Source organism: Chiloscyllium punctatum, chromosome 40 (genome assembly GCF_047496795.1).
Source record: "Chiloscyllium punctatum isolate Juve2018m chromosome 40, sChiPun1.3, whole genome shotgun sequence".
Lineage (NCBI taxonomy): Eukaryota > Metazoa > Chordata > Chondrichthyes > Orectolobiformes > Hemiscylliidae > Chiloscyllium > Chiloscyllium punctatum.
The window spans coordinates 62530434-62552763 of NC_092778.1; the positions used below are offsets into that span (position 1 = coordinate 62530434).

Here is a 22330-nt window from a genome sequence, read left to right on the forward strand (position 1 = left end):
TCCGCCATTTTAAAGAGCTTGCAAATTTTCCTTCCTATACTGCTTCTGGGTTAAAGGTTGCTGGAATTATAAAGTTGGTCTGAATCATATCTATTATGGATGAGGCAATGGCATAATTAGCCAGAGGTTCAGGTAATGTTTTGGGACTCCGATTTGAATTCCATCATGGCAGATCCGATTTGAATTGTATGACAGCTGGGCTTCAGTCTAATGATGACAATAAAGCCATTGTTAGCCAATTAGGCAACTGGTTCACTCCTGTCTGTAGAGAAATAAAATGCAATATGATTGACTCTTAACTGCCCTTTGAAATGACCTAACTGTTCAATTTTATCAATGGCTAAAAAGTTTCAAAAACAGGATTGAAGCCAGATGGAGCACATGGCATTGACCTGGACACAGAAAGTGACAATGCAAACTCTACCCTATTGACACTGCTCTTGACACCTCGCAGCCTAGTTCAAGCCATAGTCCATGAAGGTCATACATATAGAATCGTACTTGCATGCACTACCTCAATCACCAACCCTCTGTTTTGTTGCATCCCACTGGCAGGTGAGTAAGCAGAGTTCATGGCACAGTGGTACATAGGAGGGAATATATCATTAATGTGAAGAAGGGACTTCATCTCCACCAAGACTGGTGGTGACCAATCTTACTGATTCTGTCACAGACAGATGAATCTGTAATCATCAGATTAATGAGGATTAAAGTCAAGTATACTGTCCTTTGTTAATTCCCTCACCACCTGCCACAGATCCAGTCTAGCAGCAATGTCTGTTAGGACTCAACCAGGTAGATCGGGAGTAATGCTGAGCACTCAGACAGACACTGGCTTACCATAATGCTGAATGGGATAGGGATTGAACAGATTTACCATTAGAGCTGACATGAAGTGAGGAGGGGGCAGAATTTTTGAGGGTGAGGGGGCATTGGAAATGCTGGGGGAGAAAGGGTGTTGATAGTTTAGATTTAAGTGATTGGAATGTGAGAATGACAGACAGTGGGACATCTGTTCTTTCCAGTTTTGCAGTTAGGCACAGACCAGTGTTCGGTTATTCTCCAGAATGCAGTGGCTACAAGAACAGGTCAGAAGCTAGGAATATTGTAGTGAGTAACTCAACACCTGACTTTCCCCAAAGCCTGTCCACCAGGCACAAGTCCATGAGGGTGATGGAAAATACCCCCACCTCCCTGGATGAGTGTTGCTCCATGGGATATGGGTGTTGCTGTCTGGTCCAGCATTTATTGCCAAACCTAGTTGACCGTGAGGGTGGTATTAAACTGTCTCCTTGAACTGCTACAGCCCATGGGGGTATAGGGAACCTCAGTGCTGGAAGGAGTGGAGTTCTAGTATTTTGGCCCAGCAACTGTATAGGAATGGCTGATATATCAGGGTAATGCTGAGCTTAGAAGGAATCCTTTAAGTGGTGATATTCCTGTACGTATGCTACCCTTGTCCATAATAGGTATCATGGCTGTGAAAGATGCTGTCAAAGGAGCAGCAATGAGTTGCTGAAATATCTAAATGAGATTCCAGATTAGGGAAATATTAGAATCAGTGCTGGCCCAGTGGAATATTCAATTGAATCCAATTGTTTATAAGATTTAGGTGAGAGGAGAGAGATTTTAAAAGGGACATGAGGGACAACTTTTGCAGAGGGTGGTGCATGTATGAAATGAGGTGCAAGAGAAAGTGATAGAGGCAGGTACATTTAAAAGACATTTGGACAGGTACATGGATAACAAAGGTTTAGACGGATATGGGCCAACCGCAGGCAAGTGGGATTGATTCAGTTTAGGAAACCTGGTCAGCATGGATGAGTTGGGCCGAAGAGTCTGTTTCTGTGCTGTATGACTCCATAACTCCATTGTCAACTCAGCCCAAATTAACCACTAATATGATGCCCAAAATGACTGATCATGCTGGAAAGAAAGCATATACTCAGATAATTACCAGAAGCAAAGAATATTTGTCAACAGTGATGGTACATTTTAATAGACTGAAAGTGGGATGCAAAGGGATCAACACCAGATGAAGATTAAAAGGAATGAAAAGTGGTGGACCAGTTGAGTTTCAAATTTGAATTTAAAATTGGCGTTCAAAGCTTAATTTTTGTTTCATTCTTTTGGGAGTGGTGGGTGTTGCTGGCAAAGTCAGCATTTGTTGCTCTTCCCTAATTGTCTTTGAGAAATTTCTGTGTTACTTATAACACTCTTTTTAGCAAAGACTGTTGAGTGGTTAGTGGTGTTTAGTTTGCAGTTCTGAATCCTGATCCTCGCTTGAATTGTAATTTATTTTCGTCATTCATGGGACTTGGGTACCGTGGGCTGGGCCAGCATTTGCTGTCCATCCCTATTTGTCCATTGAACTGTCTTGTGACCTTGACCATTTGAGGGCAGTCAAGATCAGAGTGGGTGCTGGAAAAGCACAACAGGTCAGGTAGCATCCGAGGAGCAGGAAAATTTGACGTTTCGGGCAAAAGCCCGTCATCAGGAATGAGCTTTTGGGGAATGATGAAGCGCTTTTGTCTGAAATGTTGATTTTTTTTTTTCCCTGCTCCTCTGATGCTGCCTGACCTGCTGTGCTTTTCCAGCACCACTCTAATTTTGACTCTCATCTCCAGCATCGGCAGTACCCACTTTGCCCATTTCAGAGGGCAGCTAAGAGTCGAATGCATTGCTGTGGGTCTGGAGTTACCTGTAGGCCAGCTAAACAAGGATGGCATATTTCCTTAGATAAATGACATTAGGCTGCTTTGTTCCCTCCATGGAAATAGACTCTTTTTTTCCATCTTTTTACTGGCTTGTGTTTTTTTTATACGTACTTTCCAAGCATGTCACAATTGAATTGAAATATTGCATTTATAATCTCCCAACTGAGCAGTCTTTGTTAAATGCTCTCTCAATTTGGTGGTTGCAGAAGATTGACAGGGGCTGTTTGATAACAATCATAAGGGGTCTTCATGTGATTTTTCCCTATTTAGCAAGTCTATAATATTGTAATAGGGCTTGTATGGCACAGTGATAGTGTGCCCTATCTTTAGGCTAGAAGGTCTGGGTTGTCATGTCCCACCTGATTCAGAGATTTGTCATGACATCAGTGTAGGGTGATTGAAAATATCTATATACATATTATTATATATAAAGTAGTACATATTATAATGGTAACATCCCTGAAATTGTTGGGTAAAAAGTATATTCATTTTAATTAAGAGATGTTAAATATTTCTGCTCAGTGAAAGTTTTATTTTTTGTTTTTACATTATCCCCTACTTCTGATTCATCCAGAACTACTGTTACTGATTTGGAGTCACTGGGCTGGATTTGTCTTCGATAAGAACCTAGGTATAATTTCTCAAGGATGTATCTGCATTTAGTCCTCAATTCCATTGGAAAGGAAAACATTTTAATTGTAAATTTTTTTGCCCAGATTTGCAGTTTTGAGTGTTGAAAAGATCTTGGTGCATTATGATACTCTTTTTTGGAATAGTGCGTGTAAATAGTTACATCAGTTACATTAGAGTATAAATGCAGTGAAATGGCTCTGCCTTGGTTGGGTTGCTTTGACATTCTTCAGGGTCGAATCATCCTTCAGAACAATGGGCTTCAGAACAATAATGTCAAATAATGTCTGAACGCTTTCAGATTATTCCCGTGAAGCAGATGTCTACGACAGAAGGAATCGTGACCATAGTTTACTGGATACCAAAGTCTATTCTAAAGGAAATGGTATTAACAGCTGTTGCACAACACATTTTGTTCCTGTTGAAAATGATGCTGACTTCGAATGTTAATCAAGTAAAATCATATTTGGTTCCAATTATAGATATGCATTTTTTTATTTAGCCTGAACACTTAACGAAGTACTAGATTAGGTACTGATACAGAATTTGTTGTTTATTAAATTTAACTTGGTTAGCCTTCTCAATGTCTGTCTTTTTTTTAAATAAGACCCAGGTCTATTGTAGACTATAAGTCAGTACCTATGCTTTGTGCCAATGAGTTGTGACCATGCAATGTACAGTTTGTGATGAATATTCTCGAAGAAAAAATACTCAATCTAAAAATGTCAATGAATTGTGACTACACTGTAAACCCTGTACAGGGGAAATTCTTGGTGCATTTGTGGGGAAGGTAGATAAGGAAAGCAACAATAGATTATTCACCTGATTATTAGATGACAGGTAGTGGGACAAGACTTGTGTGATCAGCATGGATAGTGGGTTATCTGGTCTCTTTATTGTATGTAGCTCCAACCATGAAATTATTTGAAGCACTTCCTTTTATAAAGTATCTACTACTACAAAAATAACAGTGGAACATCCTGTTTATTAATGTGTAGCAGTGAAAGCTCTAATTCAGAATAAATTGGATTATCTACTCTGGCATGGTGTTTCCCTTGCACAATGAATAGACATGAGTGTGATTTTGTTTCTGATCCAACCTGGTTTAATTTTCACACTGTGGTTAACAGTACTTGTCATATGACCTTTCAAGCAGTGCTGTAATATTGATAATCTAATAGCAAAGATGTACTGTAACAATTTGCCAGTCAGTTTCAGTTCCAAATATGGTTTCTTAATTGAGTCACTGAGCCAGGCTGGCAGAAATCAGAATGTGTTGCTAAATTTGTCTTCAGCTGCTACACAGGAAAGACGTCATGTTTAGCATTTGAATAATGTTTAGCCTGCAGACTATTAATGCAGTAGGTTAGAAACACCCAAATAATATAGACAAACGATAGTCATTTGTAAGAACAGATCAGTTTTCTAGTCATATACTGTAGAATAAATGACCGATTAAATTTCACCATGCATCTTTTTTGTCAGTTTTTGTAAGTCTCATGTAAAGCTGAAGATGAATGTTAATACATTTTCTGGTGAACTAAATCATTTGAAAATAGTTATGTCAATGAATGAGTGAAGAATGAGCCAAAAATATTTCAGCAAATGTATTTAAATCAATCAAAATGCCACGGCTGTAAGTCTCAAGGATGCTCTATTCACCCATTGCTGTTGTTTATTATCAAAACAAACAGTGAATGGAGAAATGAGAAATCTGGATTCGTTCGGAGTGATTTTTTTACTGTCAATGTATTTTGCCTAAAGGTTTTAGCTCCTTAACTGGTTGATCTTCCATAAGGGTTGGTGGCATTCTCCTCCAAGTTTTGCTTCTACCTACAGCATTCTTTTCAGGTTTGTCAGGAGGTTCTGACACACACCAGTGCAGTACTAGGGGAGTACCGTATTGTCAGAGATGCTGTCATCTTGTTACAATGTAACATTGCCTGTTGTGATGTTGTTTGAAAAACTGAATCTTGTTCATGCCTGGTCAACATTCCTCTCTTGATAAACATTACCAACAAATAAATGAACAGCTTATTTATCTTATTCCTAATTGTGGAATATTTGCCATGGTCAAAATAATTTGCTGAACCTAAATGTAAATTCATTCTCTGTGAAGCATTTTGAGGTACTGAAAAGACTTAACTGGCATTGCATAGTTGGAACTTTTTCTTAATTCTGTGCATTAGAAAAATGTTCAATTTTTGGTTTAATTACCACCTGAATTCCAATGACTAATTGCTGGCTAATCATTGAGAGAGAGTCAATACATCATTCTGGATTCGTGGTGCTGGAAGAGCACAACAGTTCAGGCAGCATCCAAGTAGCTTCGAAATCAACGTTTCAGGCAAAAGCCCTTCGTCAATACATCATACCTACCTTTCCTAAACTCTGAACTGCAAAAGCCTATTTTATTAAGAATGTGAGAAATAGGAGCAGGAGGTGACCATTCAGCCCATCAAGTCTGCTCCACCATTCAACATGATCATGGCTAACCTTGCGTTTCAACTCCGTATGTTCTTCATATCCTTCAATTTCCTGCAAGCTCAGGATCCTTGTCCACAATCTTCTGCCATCAAGAATTCCAAAAGTCAACACCCCTTTGAGTGAAGAAATCTCTCCTTGTCTGAATGCTAACTGGTCTAGCTCCTTACCTTGAAACTGTGCTTTCCTTATTCTAAATTTTCCAGCCAAGGGAAAAAAGCATCTTGATGGCTGCCCTACCAAACCCTTCACAAAACGAATTAGATCACCTTTGATTCCTCTCGAAACATCAGAAGATTGGTCAAATTTACTCCACCTTGCACCTTCTCATCCGAATAACAAATTTAGTGACACTCTAGTTACTGCTTCCAGTGCAAATCTACCTTTCCTTAAATATAGAGGTCAAATTTGCACACAGTATTCAGTTGTTCTTACCAAAGTCTACGGTTAAAAGTTCAATAAAATGCATGTGTGATTTTCGTATAAGTAGCATATAAATAGTTAACTGATGCTAGTGTCCGTGTCAGGCTGAAAAGCCTCTGCAATACTTTTAATCTGTCATCAATGAACTGTCTGTCACCAATTGAACTATTGGGAACTGTTCTTTCTACAAATAACAAGGTATGTGCATTAGTCAAACTCTTCTAAAAATTCACACCTTATTGACAACAGCCTCTCCATGCATGCAGATAGTTGTCCAAAATAGTTGTGGTCCACAATGGTTATGGCCATTAATAGTTCAGTAACAAATAGTGAAAGAAGGACTTGGAGTACAATTATGGCACATTTTTCCAAATGTTTGGGCAAAAAATTCTATAGAAGTCCTAATTCTGTAGCAGTAAGACTGAGCACGCTCTAAATATTAATATAATACCTTATGAATACTAGAAGAAAGATGAGGCTTTTTAAAATGTTGACATTTTGTTCCATTTGAATTTTAGAGTTCTGTGTGCTGATGTCGTAACTGTGTGTACAACAAACAGATATGCTACAGAGACCATCTGTAACTGCTGCGTTTATTTCTGTAAGTACAGCTGTTTGTATCTATACCGTGCTTTCCAATTTGTTTGACCTGAGGTGTTTGTTCTGTGTGCTTGTACACAAGCTAACTACATTTATTTTGGGATAGGTTTTCTGTGAAGACCCTCCAAAGCTAATTTTTGTCCTTTTATTTGACAATTATGCTGTGGATGTCTCCTGTCCACATGACATTTTGAATAAATGATATTTGGTACATAGAGTCATAGAATGTGCAGCACAGAAACAGACCCTTTGGTCCTACTTGTCCATGCCAACCATTTATCCTAAATTAATCTAATCCCATTTGCCAGCACTTGGTCTATATTGCTCCAAACCCTTCCTGTACATATACCCATCCAGATGCCTTTTAGATGTTGCTGTTGTACCCAGCCTCTGGCAGCTCATTCCACACACACTTGGTGTGAAAAATTTGCCCCTTAGGTCTCTTTCAAATCTTTTCCCTCTCACCCTAAACCTATGCCCTTTAGTTCTGGGCTCCCCCACTCCAGGAAAAAGACCTTGTCTACTCACCCTATCCATGCTCTTCATGGTTTTATAAACCTCTATAAGGTCACCCCTCAGCCTCCAGGGGAAACACCCCCAGTGTATTCAGCCTCTCCCTGTAGCTCAAACCATCTGACCCTGGCAACATCCTTTTTAAATTTTTTTTTTGAACCCTTTCAAGTATTGAACAGTCAGGTTCCTATTTACTCATTTATCAACCATTCAGAAATCCTCTTTGTGAAACCTGAAGACGTGTTCAATTACAGCATAAAACATGGGAGCATAATTAGACCATTTGGTCCAATGAGTCTATCCTGCCATTCGATCGTGGCTGATGTGTTTCTCACACTTTTGTTTTTCCCCTGCCTTCTCCCTGTATCCTTTTTCCCCTTGGTGCCCTCTGAGAGGTATTCAACATGGTGCGGTGTGCAGTGATGGGTTAAGAGAGTTGCAGGAATGTGATTCCCTTGCCCTGTTTGGCCTTCTGCCATGAGGTTTCATTAGGTCTGGTGTCAATGTTCAGAACTTGTATGACCACTCTCTCCTAACTGTGTACCCCACTGTGCTTCCACCTCTGCTGAGTCTGTTCTGCCAGTGGGATGACAAGGAATAGTGATAGTGCTGTCTAGGACAGAACAATACTCATGGAATCATAGCTTCTAGCCCTGGTCTGTGGGACCGCTCTCCCAATTTTGGCACAAGCTGTTACACCTCAGTGAACAAGGCTTAATGTCTGTAACAGTGAAGCAGTGGCTCTGGCTAAATTGTTCTTGAAGAGCAAAAATGGGGTGGAGGAGGCAAATGTAATCATTCTTCTTGAAAACGTGAGAGTAGGAAAGAGTGAGTTCTTTTCAAATCAAATGGTTTTGTTCTGGGATGGTTCTGGGGAAACTGTTTGGGATGTCTACAGCACAGCAAAAGAATGGCAGACTTCAACTTCAGGGTTTCTACATTAATTTGTTTGTGCTAATCTTTTAGATTGCAGTCAGTCTTGAGGGTTAATAACAGTGAACATTGACAGTTGTCAAAAACTTGCCAAAGGATGTTGGTGAGGCCACGTTTTGGAGTATTGTGTGGAGTGCTGGTCGCCCTGCTATAGGATGGATATTATTAAATTGGAGGGGCTTCAGAAACTATTTACCAGGATGTTGCCAGGACTTGAAGATTTATAACTATGTGAATAGGCTGGGACTTCTTTCACTGGAGCGCAAGAGGCTGAGGGGTGACTAGAGGTTTATAAAATCACGAGGGGCATGTATTGGGTGAACAGCAAAGATCTTTCCAGTAGGGTAGGAAACTTCAAAACTAGGGGGCATATTTTTAAGGTGAAAGGATAAATATTTAAAAGGGAGCTAAGGGGCAACTTTTTCACACAGCATGGTTTGTATGTGGAATGAACTGCTGGAGGAAATGGTAGATGCAGGTACAGTTACAAATATTTAAAATACATAGGTTCATGAATAGGAACGGTTTAGAGCGATATGAGCCAAGTGCAGGAAAGTGGGACTAGTTTAGTTTGGGAAACTTGGTCAGCATGGACTAGTTGGACCAAAAGGGTCTGTTTCTGTACGCTGACTCTGAGCTCCCAGATGTTGGTCAGGTGAATTTTGCAGCATCGACCATTACAGTTTCTGGTACTTGTATCAATATCATGGACACCATCCACTTTCATTCCTTTCTTTGGACTTTGAAGCGGTTTGGTACAATTGAATGGCATGCTGGGCCATTTCAGAAGGCGGGTAAGTCAACCACATGACTGTATAGTATACCAGACCACAGCAATAACGTGGAAAATTGTCATGAAATGTTTTGAAAAAAAAATCCAGAGATTTGATGTTGCACACTTGAAATTAAGTTTCTGGGAAACGATGAGCATACTTAGTACGAGGAGAGAGATTGCACAATAAAGTGGGAGTTAATCTTTTCCGGACTGAGTGAGTTAAAACTAGTTTTAATCTCCAGAACAAGTCGGGGTGGGAAATTAGTGCTGGTGCAGCCAATACCACCCACCACCTGTGAATGAATAAAAGCAAAGCCCCAGAAGCAGCTTGTAACGTGTAGATTGAGTAACACCAGGTGTTCCTTATGTCCTGATGCCACTGATGTGTGTCGCCAGGTTGGATGGCTGATAAATAAGAGCATGATGCTTCACCATTCCTTAAAAGGAAGTTTCCTCAGCTGCTCGACCGCACATGCTAAGAATTACAGCCTTGTTAACTGGAAATCAACCACAGTACTGTATTCCACTAATTCAACTGAATTTGTGGCATTCGAGTATTAGATACTTCCTTTATGCAGGGGAATGATTAAAAACATGCATCACAGAGGCTATTTGGCCCATTGTTTGTGTTCCCTCATAGAAATTATAGGGGTACCTAGTTTCTCAGCCTCTTTGTACTTTGTCCATCAACGCCCCTTTTGTTAAAATTATTTGTGGATTTGTCTTCCATCAATTTTTCAAGTAGAACATTCCTGATCCTGATATTTCCTAAATGGAAAAATTCTCCTGGTCTAGGATTGTCTTATGAGGAAAGTTCAAGCAGATTAACCCTCTGTTTGTAAGAATGAGAGAGGAATCTAAAACTTAGATCAGGTTCAGTACATTAACTGCTATTTTCATGTCATCTTAGAAGGGGCATATTAATGATGTTTGCTAAGGAAGTGGTGGAGGGCTATAAGGGCCTGTGTTCTGTACATCTCTATGACCCCATTTTGGGTAGATGAAATTGGGAGGCTCTACTTATCAAGATTTACCATCATAACTCAATGGTATGCAATAACTTTGGTAGATTTGGTTATGAACCTTGGAAGTTGAGGTCTCAATGTGTTGTAAATTGAGAGCTGTGTTTGCCAGGGAGAAGGGAATGATTCTTGGATAACCATATTTTCAGTTGTGTGGATGAGAATTTTTCTTGTGTCAGAAGAGGTAAGAATATCTACTGGCTCATTTGTGGGAAAGAAATAAAATAAGGTACACCTGACCCTAATACAAATGGTAAACAGTGCAGTTGATGGTATACTGTTTCCAGCTCGTTCAAGTAGGATTGTTGATCTAAAGTTTCAACTTGAGGGTAGATTTGTTCATTTTGCTCATTTTGATTTTTCAGATGTTTAATTTTGCAGGAAGACTTTGTTAATAAAGTCTTGTGTGTGAACTCTTATCCTGAATGGATAACAGACTCCCAAATGGTCACCGTTCCCTTGAAGCAGGTTCCTGATCACACTTGGTCGTAGCAATTTATTAGGTAAAAACAATGACTGCAGATGCTGGAAACCAGATTTAGGATTAGTGGTGCTGGAAGAGCACAGCAGTTCAGGCAGCATCTGAGGAGCGGCAAAAGCCCTTCATCAGGAATGATGAAGGGCTTTTGCCTGAAACGTCGATTTTGCTGCTCCTCGGATGCTGCCTGAACTGCTGTGCTCTTCCAGCACCACTAATCCAAAAAAATGTAGCAACTTATTATTTATTGTGAAGTTCCCTCTAGTTTGGCAAGGAAACCATTGATAATGAATGCAGAACTTTTATCATGTTCAGCTGGTCCTTTTGTTTTAAGTCGGCCTGTCCAGGGATGTAATGACTCACCTCTGGAGCAGTTGGGACTTGAACCAAGACCGCCCGACTCAGAAATTGGGATTCTGTGCCACAAGACCCTCTGTTTTTCTTTAAACTGGTATGAAGATTGCTGTTAGGTGTCTGGTCAGAGTTTGAGCCTTCTTTGTGGTTTTGCAATGACCTTTCTGTGGATCCTACTGAGTTCATAGTGTTGTTGTTGTTAGCGTGGAAGTTACTTTGGTTTATTGTGGAATCATAGAAATCCTACAGTGTGGAAGCAGGCCATTCAGCCCATTGAGTACACGCTGATCTTCCAACGAGCATTCCACCTCGAACCACCCTCTACCCTATCCCTGTAGCCTGGCATTTTCCACGGCCAATTCACCCTAACCTGCACGTCTTTGGACTGTGGGAGGAAACTGGAGCACCCGGAGGAAACGCATGCAGACACAGAGAATGTGCAAATACCATACATCACCCAAGGCTGGAATCGAACCCAGATCCCTGGTGCAGTGAGGCAACAGTGTTAACCACTGAGCCACCTTCGTGCCATTATTGTTTGTGTCTATCTACCTGTTACCCTTCACACGGAGTATGGCCGACTCCTGAAGTGTTTATTATCGTAGTGATTTTCATCTCAGGTTTGCCTACAATATATCATCATGCTTTAGTTGAAAAAATACATGACTTCACATCAAAAACATCTGTAGAAACAGTGGAAAGCTAGTGGGAAATTTGTGTACTCTTCTAAATATAGATACTTATTAAAGAATAAGAGAACATTTCTTTGCTGTTTTCAGTAATCATACAAATGAATGTTGGGATTTAAATTGTGATCTGGTGTTGCTTATTCTGGGTCCCCTATACTTTTGTATTGGTGTTCTGACAGCCATGCTAACTATCTACCATGTTACAGTCTTTCCTTTGGCTTTCTGCTTTTAGCTGCAGAAGGAGAAACTGTTACAGTCAACCCTGAGACAGATATTCATTCTCATCATCCTCAAAATCCTTCTGTTGGACTTGTGATCAGTTCATTTTTGCTACAAGAACTGACAGGCATCTGCAAAGGCAGTAACTGTGTAAAACCCCCAAGCCACTGGCTGTCAAAGCACTTATCTTTCAAAAACAAGTCACAACTGACTGAATTTTTCACTTTCGTTAACATATGTTATTACTTAAAGTTTTTAGTTATTTGTTGTTTAGAAGATGGAGTCCTCTTCATAAAGAAACTTCGCTATTTATGAATTGAAAACAATCAAAATTTAGTTTTAGATGGAGACCCAAACTCAAGGTTCCTCTGCGAGCAAGGACTGAGTTTCCAATGGCCCAAGATTCAGCTTTGCGAGCAGAGGGAAACTTGAGTTTGGGTCTCCATCTGAAACTAAATTTGTTGTTTTGGGAGATTGTTGTATTTGTGATCTGATGTGTGTCTTAAAAGGCTCTTTTTACAAGGTGGGACCTACAAGCATAAAATGGTCATTTAAAGCTACCCAGTTCAATGTCTCAATCGTTTTGTTTTTCAGTTTCTTTGTAAGCCGCATTCCTGATGCCGAGTTGAAGTGTATGGAGCAGCAGGAGCAGCAGCGGAGTGTCACTGGAAGGGGACTGCTTTAGGCCTGCAGTTGAGAAACATGGGCCAGTGTGTCACCAAGTGCAGAAACCCCCCTTCATCTCTGGGCAGTAAAACTGGAGATAAAGAACCTGGGAGCAAATCACATGTTAAGAAAACTGCCAGCCCTGGTGAAGAATTTAGCTCGATGTGTGCAAAAGCTTCTGGTGATATACTTGCCAATGGAACAAAGAAAACTGATGTCGTGGAATCAACCCAGCCCCAACTCGCTCACTCTGGAGACAGTAAAAAAGAAGAATCGTTTTCATATCATGAGGAGTTCTCTCTTAAGCGTGCGGAAGAATTGTTTAGCAGGTATAAAGACGCTCATGAGGATGCCATCTTAGAGGAGGGCATGGAGTGGTTTTGCAATGACCTTTCTGTGGATCCTACTGAGTTCATAGTGTTGTTGTTAGCGTGGAAGTTTCAAGCGGCTACTATGTGCAAGTTTACCAGGTAAGATGTTTGGATCACTACTGCAGTGATACTGTAAATGGCCATGCTGGTTTGGGTGCAGACAATATGAGGTAAAATGCTGCGTTCACTGCGAGATGTGGTTACATCAATCTGTCAGCAATAGGCAAGAGACACCGTGTGGAAGTGATTTGTCACAGCTTGGTTTGGCGAGCTGCTTTCTCAGCACTATGATTTTGCTTGAACAGCCCCAAAATGAATGAAAATGGGAGAAAGTGAGGACTGAAGATCAGTCGAGAGTGTAGTGCAAGAAAAGCACAGCCGGTCAGGCAGTATCCGAGGAGCAGGAGAATCGACGTTTCTGGCATAAGCCCTTCATCACCTTATTGGGATTGTATTGTAGACTCTCTAATAGTCAGCGGGAAATTGAGAAACAAATCTGTAAGGAGATTTCAGTTATCTGTAAGAATAATAGGGTGGTTGTGGTAGAGGATTTTAACTGCCACAGTCTTAAGGGTTTAGATGGAAAAGAATTTAAGTGTGTACAGCAAAATTTTTCTGATTCAGTTTGTGAACGTACCTACAAAAGAAGGTGCAAAACTTGACCTACTCTTGGGAAATAAGGCAGGGCAGGTGACCGAGGTGTCACTGGGGGAGCACTTTGGGGCCAGTGACCATAATTCTATTAGTTTTAAAATAGTGATGGAAAAGGATAGACCGGATTTAAAAGTTGAGTTTCTAAATTGGAGGAAAGCTAATTTTGACGGTATTAGGCAAGAACTTTCAAAAGCTGATTGGGGGCAGATGTTCGCAGGTAAAGGGATGGTTGGGAAATGGGAAGCCTTCAGAAATGAGATAACAAGAATCCAGAGAAAGTATATTCCTGTCAGGGTGAAAGGAAAGGCTGGTAGGTATAGGGAATGCTGGATGACTAAAGACATTGAGGGTATGGTTAAGAAAAAGAAGGAAGCATATGTCAGGTATAGACAGGATAGATCGAGTGAGTCCTTAGAATATAAAGGGAGTAGGGGTATACTTAAGAGGGAAATGAGGAGTGCAAAACGGGGACATGAGATAGCTTTGGCAAATAGAATTAAGCGAATCCAAAGGGTTGTTACAAATACAATAAGGACAAAGGAGTAACTAGGAAGAGAATAGGGCCCCTCAAAGATCAGCAAGGCAGCCTATGTATGGAGCTACAGGAGATGGGGCAGGTATTAAATAAGTATTTTGAATCAGTGTTTACTGTAGAGAAGGACATGGAAGATAGTGTTGGGCGGTGTAGATGGTGACATCTTGAAAAATGACCATATTATAGAGGTGGTGGTGCAGGATGTCTTGAAATGCATAAAAGTTACCAGGAACTATATGGACTATCTATATGGACTTCAGTAAGGCATTTGACTAGGTTCCTCATGGTAGACTGATGAGGTTTACCCTATAACTCTGTGGGAAGCTGGGAAGTGATTGCTGGGCCTTTTGCTGAGATATTTGTATCATCGATAGTCACAGGTGAGGTGCCAGAAGACTGGAGGTTGGCTAACGTGGTTGCCACTATTTAAGAAAGGTGGTAAGGAAAACCCAGGGAACTATAGGTTGGTGAGCCTGACATCAGTGGAGGACAAGTTTCTGGAGGGAATTCTGAGGGACAGGATTTACACCTATTTGGAAAGACAAGGACTGATTTAAGGATAGTCAGCATGGCTTTGTGTGTGGGAAATCATGTCTCTCGAACTTGAGTTTTTTGAAGTAGTAACAAAGAGGATTGATGAGGGCAGAGTGGTAGACGTGATCTATGTGGACTTTGGTAAGGCATTTGACAAGGTTCCTCATGGTAAACTGGTTAGCAAGGTTAGATCTCATGGAATACAGGGAGAACTAGCCATTTGGATACAGAACTGGCTCAAAGGTAGAAGACAGAGGGTGATGGTGGAGGGTTGCTTTTCAGACTAGAGGTCTGAGACCAGTGGAGTGCCACAAGGATCGGTGCTGGGTCCACTGCTTTTCATCGTTTATATAAGTGATTTGGATGTGAACATGGCAGGTATAGTTTGTAAGTTTCTAGGTGACACCAAAATTGGAGATGGAGTGGACAATGAAGAGGGTTACCTCAGATTACAACTGGATCTTGATCAGATGGGCCAATGGGCTGAGAAGTGACAGATGGAGTTCAATTTAAATAAATGCAAGGTGCTGCATTTTGGAAAAGCAAATCTTAGCAGGGCTAACACACTTAATGGTAAGGTCCTGGGGAGTGTTACTGAACAATGAACCTGCACTCCAAGGTCTCTTAGTTCCTTGAAAGTGGGGTCACCGGTAGATAGGATAGTGAAGAAGGCATTTGGTATGCTTTCTTTTATTGGTCAGAGTATTGAGTACAGGAGTTGGGAGGTCATGTTGCGGCTGTACAGGACTTTGGTTAGTCCACTTTTGGAATATTGTGTGCAATTCTGGTCTCCTTCCTATTGGAAGGATGTTGTGAAACTTGAAAGGACTCAGAAAAGATTTACAAGGATGTTGCCAGGGATGGAGGATTTGAGCTACAGGGAGAGGCTGAACAGGCTTGGGGCTGTTTTCCGTGGAGCATCAGAGGCTGAGGGGTGACCTTAGAGGTTTACAAAATCCTGAGGGGCATGGATAGGGTAAATAGTCAGGGTCTTTTGCCTGGGGTGGGGGAGTTCAGAACTAGAGGGCATAGGTTTAGGGTGAGAGGGGAAAGATATAAAAGGGACCTAAGGGGCAGCGTTTTCACGCAGAGGGTGATGTGCGTATGGAATGAGCTGCCAGAGGAAGTGGTGGAGGCTGGTATAATTACAGCATTTAAAAGGCGGCATGGGTATATGAATAGAAAGGGTTTGGAGGGATATGGGCCGGGTGCTGGCAGGTGGGACTAGATCGGGTTAGGATATCTGGTTGGCATGGACGGGTTGGACCGAAGGGTCTGTTTCCATGTTATATATCTCTGACTCTGGCATACAATTGGTTGTTTTGTAATCTTGTGCAAGGTTTTGGCTTACAGCAGTGACTATATTTCAAACGTTACTTCATTTTTGTGAAGCACTTTGAGAACTTCCAAGATTGCGAAGGGTTCATTCTTAATGTCATTTGAGTTTGGCAGACTCCATATACAGAGAGAGTGGAATTCAATGATATTCACCTCCATAGGATCCAGTAATATTTTCATTGTCTTCAGCTGTTCAGAAAGGGACAGACGATAATTAAGGGAACAAAGCTCAATTCATTCAATTACCCAGTGAAATCTGGTTCTCTATTCACCCACAGGAAAAAATCTAACATTGTTTTTGTGTAATTCACCAACTAATTTTGTTTCTGCTATTTTCAGCACACGTGAGAATTTCAAAAATTCAGAAATAAATTGCTGGGTTTTTACATTATTTGGTTTCCTGTGTAGTAACACTCCATCTGAATGGAATGCACACTATTATTTGAAAAAAAAATGTTAAAAAATCATTTGAAATTGATAACTTTGGTATAAGTCAAAAAGTTGAAGGTCTGAGAGAGAAAAGGATGATTTGATTTGATGTGAACCTGATATTTACAAAATTTAGTGTTTTATTAGGTGAGTTGGACTTGCGTATGTTGTATAATGGACACTAGTAACTCTTGCTAGTCAATACTTGAGGTAGAATCCCTATAGTATGGAAACAGGCCATTCAACCCATCGAGGCTGCATCAACCCTCAATATCTCTCACAGACCCAGCCCCCACCCTATCCCTGTAACCCCGCATTTCCCATGGCTGATCCACCTGAGCAGCACATCCCTGAACACTATATGGGAAATTTAGCAGAGCCAGTCCATCCTGACCTGCATGACTTTGGACTGTGGCAAGAAACCAGAGTACCCAGGAAAACCCACATAGACACAGAGAATGTGAAAACGCCATACAGATGGTTGCCCGAGGTTGGAATTGAACTGGAGTCCCTGACACCTCACAGCAGCAGTGCTAACCACTGAGTCACCGTGCCACCCTATTCACAATACTCAAGCATTTTCATTTGCATAATCATTCATCAATGCAATTAGGAGACTAAAATTCTGAAATCTGTTTGCCCGGTTATTAAGTTTAAACCATTCTGTTGATGTAACTGATGGCAATTGTGTTAAATAAAAATGTGTTGCCTCTATTAAAAAGTAATTGCATTAAAAGCATCAGAAACTCTTAATTAATACACAGGCTTTTCAACTGGTTCAAGATGTTCTAATTAATTCCTTTTCCCTCCTTTTACGACAGGAAAGAATTTGTTGAGGGGTGCAAGGCATTAAATGCAGACAGTATTGATGGAATCCGTGCCAGATTCCCAAGCCTTATGAATGAAGCCAAAGTTGAGGACAAGTTCAAGGATTTGTATCGATTTACGTTTCAGTTTGGGCTGGACTCTGAGGAAGGTCAGCGATCGCTACGGAGGGAAATAGCTGTTGCTCTTTGGAAACTGGTGTTCACACAGAACGTACCTTTCATATTGGACCAGTGGCTGAGCTTCTTAACTGAAAACCCACCCGGAATAAAGGGAATCTCTCGAGATACGTGGAATATGTTCTTGAATTTTATTCAGGTGATAGGTCCCGATCTTACAAACTACAGCGAAGATGAGGCCTGGCCAAGCCTGTTTGACACATTTGTAGAGTGGGAAATGGAGCGGCGAAGGAAAGAAGGGCTGGCTGAAGAACCGTTACACTTAGTTACAGAGGCTGCAAATGTGGAAATGTTCGGACAAATTGCTACAGACTACCAAGTAACAGATGACGAGTAGTGAGCAATAACAGAAACTGACAGCGTATGTAGTTTACTGCTCCTCACCACCCTCAATTGCCTTGTTGCTAAAAGGGCTCCAAGATGCTGTAATAATTTATAGGCACTTTTTAAGCAATTGGGTAATACCTTTTTTAAAATGCTTGTTCACAAAAGTATGCAGTAATTCACTAGTTGCCCTAATAAAAGCAGCATCCGTTTCAGCCTTTGAATACTACTGGTGTGAAGTAGTTTGACATCATTACTGCAGAGGTTTGTCTTTGCTTCTATAATTGTGGTGTTTCATGAAATTCCTTGGTTTAAAAAGGCGAGTCGTGCCAGAGCTCATTCTGACAAAGTCATCGAATGAGCTGGGGGGGGGGGGGGGGGCAGCTGCTGCTGTGTATGATGCTGTTTGTAGCTGTGGAAACAGTATAAAATGAAAGACAGTATTAAACATTTTACCAGTTTACTGATCAAGAATTGGAGAGGTGCTGTGGCATTCAAAGTTGCAAGACTTCTGCAGTTCTTCAAGCAGCCATGCAGTTTTTCAGTACGTTAAGCTGGTAGCTGGGTTAGCACTGTGCTGTTGTATGTACGCTGTACTGGTACCAGGGTTTGCAGTACATGTACACAGTTCACATGTGCACTCACATCTGTAAAGTTTGTTTCCTTGTGTGCACTTGATAAGCACCTGGGTTCTTTCAAAGCCCCTCCCCCCCCTGAGATAAAATCACAGTGATCTGGAATCTTTAGCTAAAGCATTGGGTTTCAGCTTGTTACGTTTACAATCCATTGTTACAATTGAGATAGTGCCACTGGTTTGCGCACATGATGATATTAACCAAAACCAGTTCACTTTGGGGCACAAAATGTGCATTTATGTCGATTGCACCTGCAGGTACCATAAATGCCCCACCAATGATTTTTGCCTCATTTACTAGTGAGTTCAAAGAGATACCTTTCTGAATAAAATCAAATCTATGGCTGCCTTAGCATCTCACTGGAGGGAACATCACTTCTACCAAGGTATATCAAGGTGGCTTGCTCACAAAGCTGATTGCACTATTTTAGTCTTGGCACAGATTTTAACACCAAGTATTCATGAAGCAATAGGCAGCAGGGCATAAAGGAATGGAATCAGTCCTGCAAATACTGTTGCCTTAACTAAAATCAACTGAAATGTGATTTATTTTTTCTTGAATTTATTACTGAACTACAGCTTTTTATTAATCTGAGGTTTGGCTTTTTTTCCTCCAGTGTCCCTTCAAGTTTTGTGAAAATTCAAAAATGTCCATTTTACTGTATTTTTGTTACGAGAAATTTATAGTTGAGTGACATGTGTAAGTGTGCTTGTGACCCTCCATGTCCTATTGCATTCTGCAACCTTTGGTGTGTTACATCCGTTGAGTGTATCTCTCACTGATTTTTAAAAATGCATCAGACAACTGGTTTCTAGCTTAAAACAGGAGAAAAAAAAGACACTTTTTCTATTTTAATTTCCCTCTTCAAAGTTATTCCAGGACTTTGGACCTTGTCTGACTGTCCTCTTTGGATTACAAGATCTTCCGTCCTTGGATTTTACACAGAATTGACCACACTGAATTTTCTGTAACAGGATTACAAATTTAATTCTTAAAACTCTGGTATATAATCTGTGCATTTAGCTTGTGCTACAATGTATATTTTATAGGATAAGTTTTGGTGCTTTCACTTCTGGGCTGCAGTTCTGTGGTCTGTGGGGTGGTTGTGAGTCTTGATGGCTTGTTTAGTTGTGTTGCCACACTTAAGATGCTTTCATTTCTCTTTCTGAAATTTCCTGTCCCACCCTTACATCACTTGTAGGTAATTTACTGAAATGAACAATGTTTTGCTAATGGTGTGTTTCTACCAATACACTGTCTTGTTACCATCAATTGTACATTTTATGTATTCAGATATTGTATAAATAATGGATTTATTTAAAGTTGAAATGCTTTGTATGTTTTACGTACTGATTATTTTCCAATTAAAAGAGTCAATTGTATTCTTAGCAACCTTTGTGTATTTTTGTCTTTAAAACAATTTTGATGGACTGATGCAGGTTGGGATGTCAGACAGGTTAAAGAAAGATTTGTGTTCAAGTTGATAGCCTCCGGCCCTCTTTCTCCCTGAATCTACAGACTGGAGTCTTGCAGAAGTAAAATACTCTAGTTGCTGGAAGTTTGGAACAAAAGAATGTGGAAAATACTGCACAGAATCCACCAGATGTGTTAAGCGAGAAGCAAAGTTTATATTTTATCAGTGACTATTCATTAGAGCTGGGAAAAGTGAGATGTAATGAGTTTTGAGCAAGTGATAGGAAGGCATGATGGAGTGGGCAGAAGCAAAAGGAAGGTGCTGTAATAGAGTGGAGGATAGATTTAAATGACAAAAGGAATAATGGTGAAAAATTATAAATTCGTGCTGGATGGAGGAACCTTCCCAACATTAACTTGAGTAATGGAAGTAGACCATTTGGCCCATTGAGTCCACTTTGCCATCCAAGTGATCACTGCTGATGTGGTAATCCTCAACTCCACTTTCCTGGATTTTCCCCATAAACCTTGAATAGGGGCATTGAGCATTTCCAACAGGAAAATCTAACCATTGCCCCTGACATGTAGTAGTATAATTATTACTGAAATTTCACCCCCCCCCCCCCCCCCCCCCCTTCCCCCAGCAACCAACATCCTGGGGATAATCATTGACTAGATACTGAGTCAAATGCTGGGAATCCTGTTGCAAGTACATCACCCCTACCCCGAAAAGCCTGTCCACCAGCTTTCCACTTGCCCAGAAGGATGCATCTCAAACAATACTCTGTTTGACATCATCCAGTACACACAAACTTGCTTAATTGGCACCACATCCACATTCAAACTCTTCACAATCAATGCTGTGTAGCAGCAGTGTACAGCATCTAGAGATTCACCATGACTCCTTAGCACCTACCAAATATGAAGGACAAGGACAGTAGAGACATGCCAATGTGCCCCTACCTTGAGTGAATAAAAAGAATGTGACTCCTAATATTGATGAATGGCACCAAGAAGTGACAAAAACTTGACCAATTCCATTGGAACTAGTTTAGATCTGGAATGACCAGTGGTAGTGAACGAAAGGAGGCAGTAAGTTGACCACACTTCAATTGCAACCATTTCCTGGAATATCCCTCAACCATCAAGTAGGATTTTGAGGAGGAGAGTGGGGCAGCGTGATGGCTAAGTGGTTAGCGCTGCTGCCTCGCAATGCCAGGGACCTGGGTTTGTTTCCAGCCTCTGGCGATTGTGTGAAGTTTGCACATTCTCCCTGTCTTTGCGTGGGTTTCCTTCCATGATCCAAAGATGTGCAGGTTAGGTGAATTGGCCAGGCTCGATTAGCACACAAGAACTATGAGCAGGCTGTCTGGCCCTTCGAGCCTGCTGCACCACTCATGGCTAATCTTTTCGTGGATTCAGCTCCACTTATGTGTTTTCACCATATTCCTTACTTTTTTGAAAAATTAAAGGAATTATCTACCTTAGCTTTAAAAGCAATTACTGAAGTAGCGTCAACTCCTTCCCTGGGTAAGGAATTCTATAGATTAACCACCCTCTGGGTGAAGAAGTTCCTTCTCTATTCCATTCTAAACCTGCTTCCTCTAATCCTGAGACCGTGCCCTCTTGTACTAGTCTTACCTACCAGCGGAAACATCCTCTTTGTTTCCATTTTATCAATTCCCTTCATAATTTAAAATATTTCTATAATATCCTCCCTCATTCTTCTGAATTCCAATGAATATAATCCCAGTCTACTTCATCTCTCCTCATAAACTAACTCCCTCAACTCCGAAATCTACTAAGTGAACCTCCTCTGCACCCCCTCCAGTGCCAATGCATCCTTAAGGAGACCAAATCTGCACACTGTACTCCAGGTGTGGCTTCATCTGCACCCTGTACAGCTGTGACATTGCCTTTGTTTTTAATCTCAATCTCTTTAGCAATGAAGGTCAAAATTCCATTTGCCTTCCTGATTACTTGTTGTATCTGCAGACCAACCTTCTGTGATTCATGCACAAGGACACCCAGGTCCCTCTGCAAATCAGCACGCTGCAACCTTTTACCATTCAAGTAATCTATTTTACTGATACTCCTACCAAAATATGACTTCACATTTACTAACATTGTATTCCATCTGCCAGACCTTTGCCCACTCAATCTCTGTGTTCCTCTGCAACATTTCAGTCCTCTGCACACTTTGCTCTGCTACTCATCGGAAAAGTTTTCTACCATACACAGGGTCCCCCACTCCAAATCATCTATACACATTGTAAATAATTGTGGTCCCAATAGTGATCCCTGAGGCACCCCCTTTTTACTGATTGCCAGCCCAAATAGCACTCATTTATCCCCACTCTGCTTTTTGTCAGACAATCAAACCTCTATCCATGCTAATACTCTACCTGTAATGGCATGCATTCCTATCTTATGTAGCAGCCTCTTGTGTGGCACTTTGTCAAAGGCCTGTTGGAAATCCAGGTACACCACATCCACTGTCCACTGTCCCCATTGTCTACCTTGCTTGAAATGTCTTCATAGAATTCCAAAAGATTTGTGAAGCATGACCCGTCCTTCATGAACCAATGCT

The 22330-nt window shown here is 40.9% G+C and overlaps 1 protein-coding gene across 2 annotated transcripts in view; it reads left to right on the forward strand.

Annotated features, from left to right (window-relative positions):
• The window catches only part of dcun1d3 (defective in cullin neddylation 1 domain containing 3), a 40772-nt gene extending 22712 nt beyond the window's left edge, over positions 1-18060 (forward strand). For both annotated transcript variants that reach the window (XM_072560099.1, XM_072560098.1), the window contains exons 2-4: positions 6773-6855; positions 12432-12973; positions 17186-18060. In XM_072560099.1, the coding sequence (XP_072416200.1) occupies positions 12540-12973; positions 17186-17705 (954 nt within the window). In that variant the 5' untranslated portion in view covers positions 6773-6855; positions 12432-12539 and the 3' untranslated portion in view covers positions 17706-18060. The remainder of the gene's footprint in view (positions 1-6772; positions 6856-12431; positions 12974-17185) is intronic.
• Positions 18061-22330: the final 4270 nt, after the last annotated feature.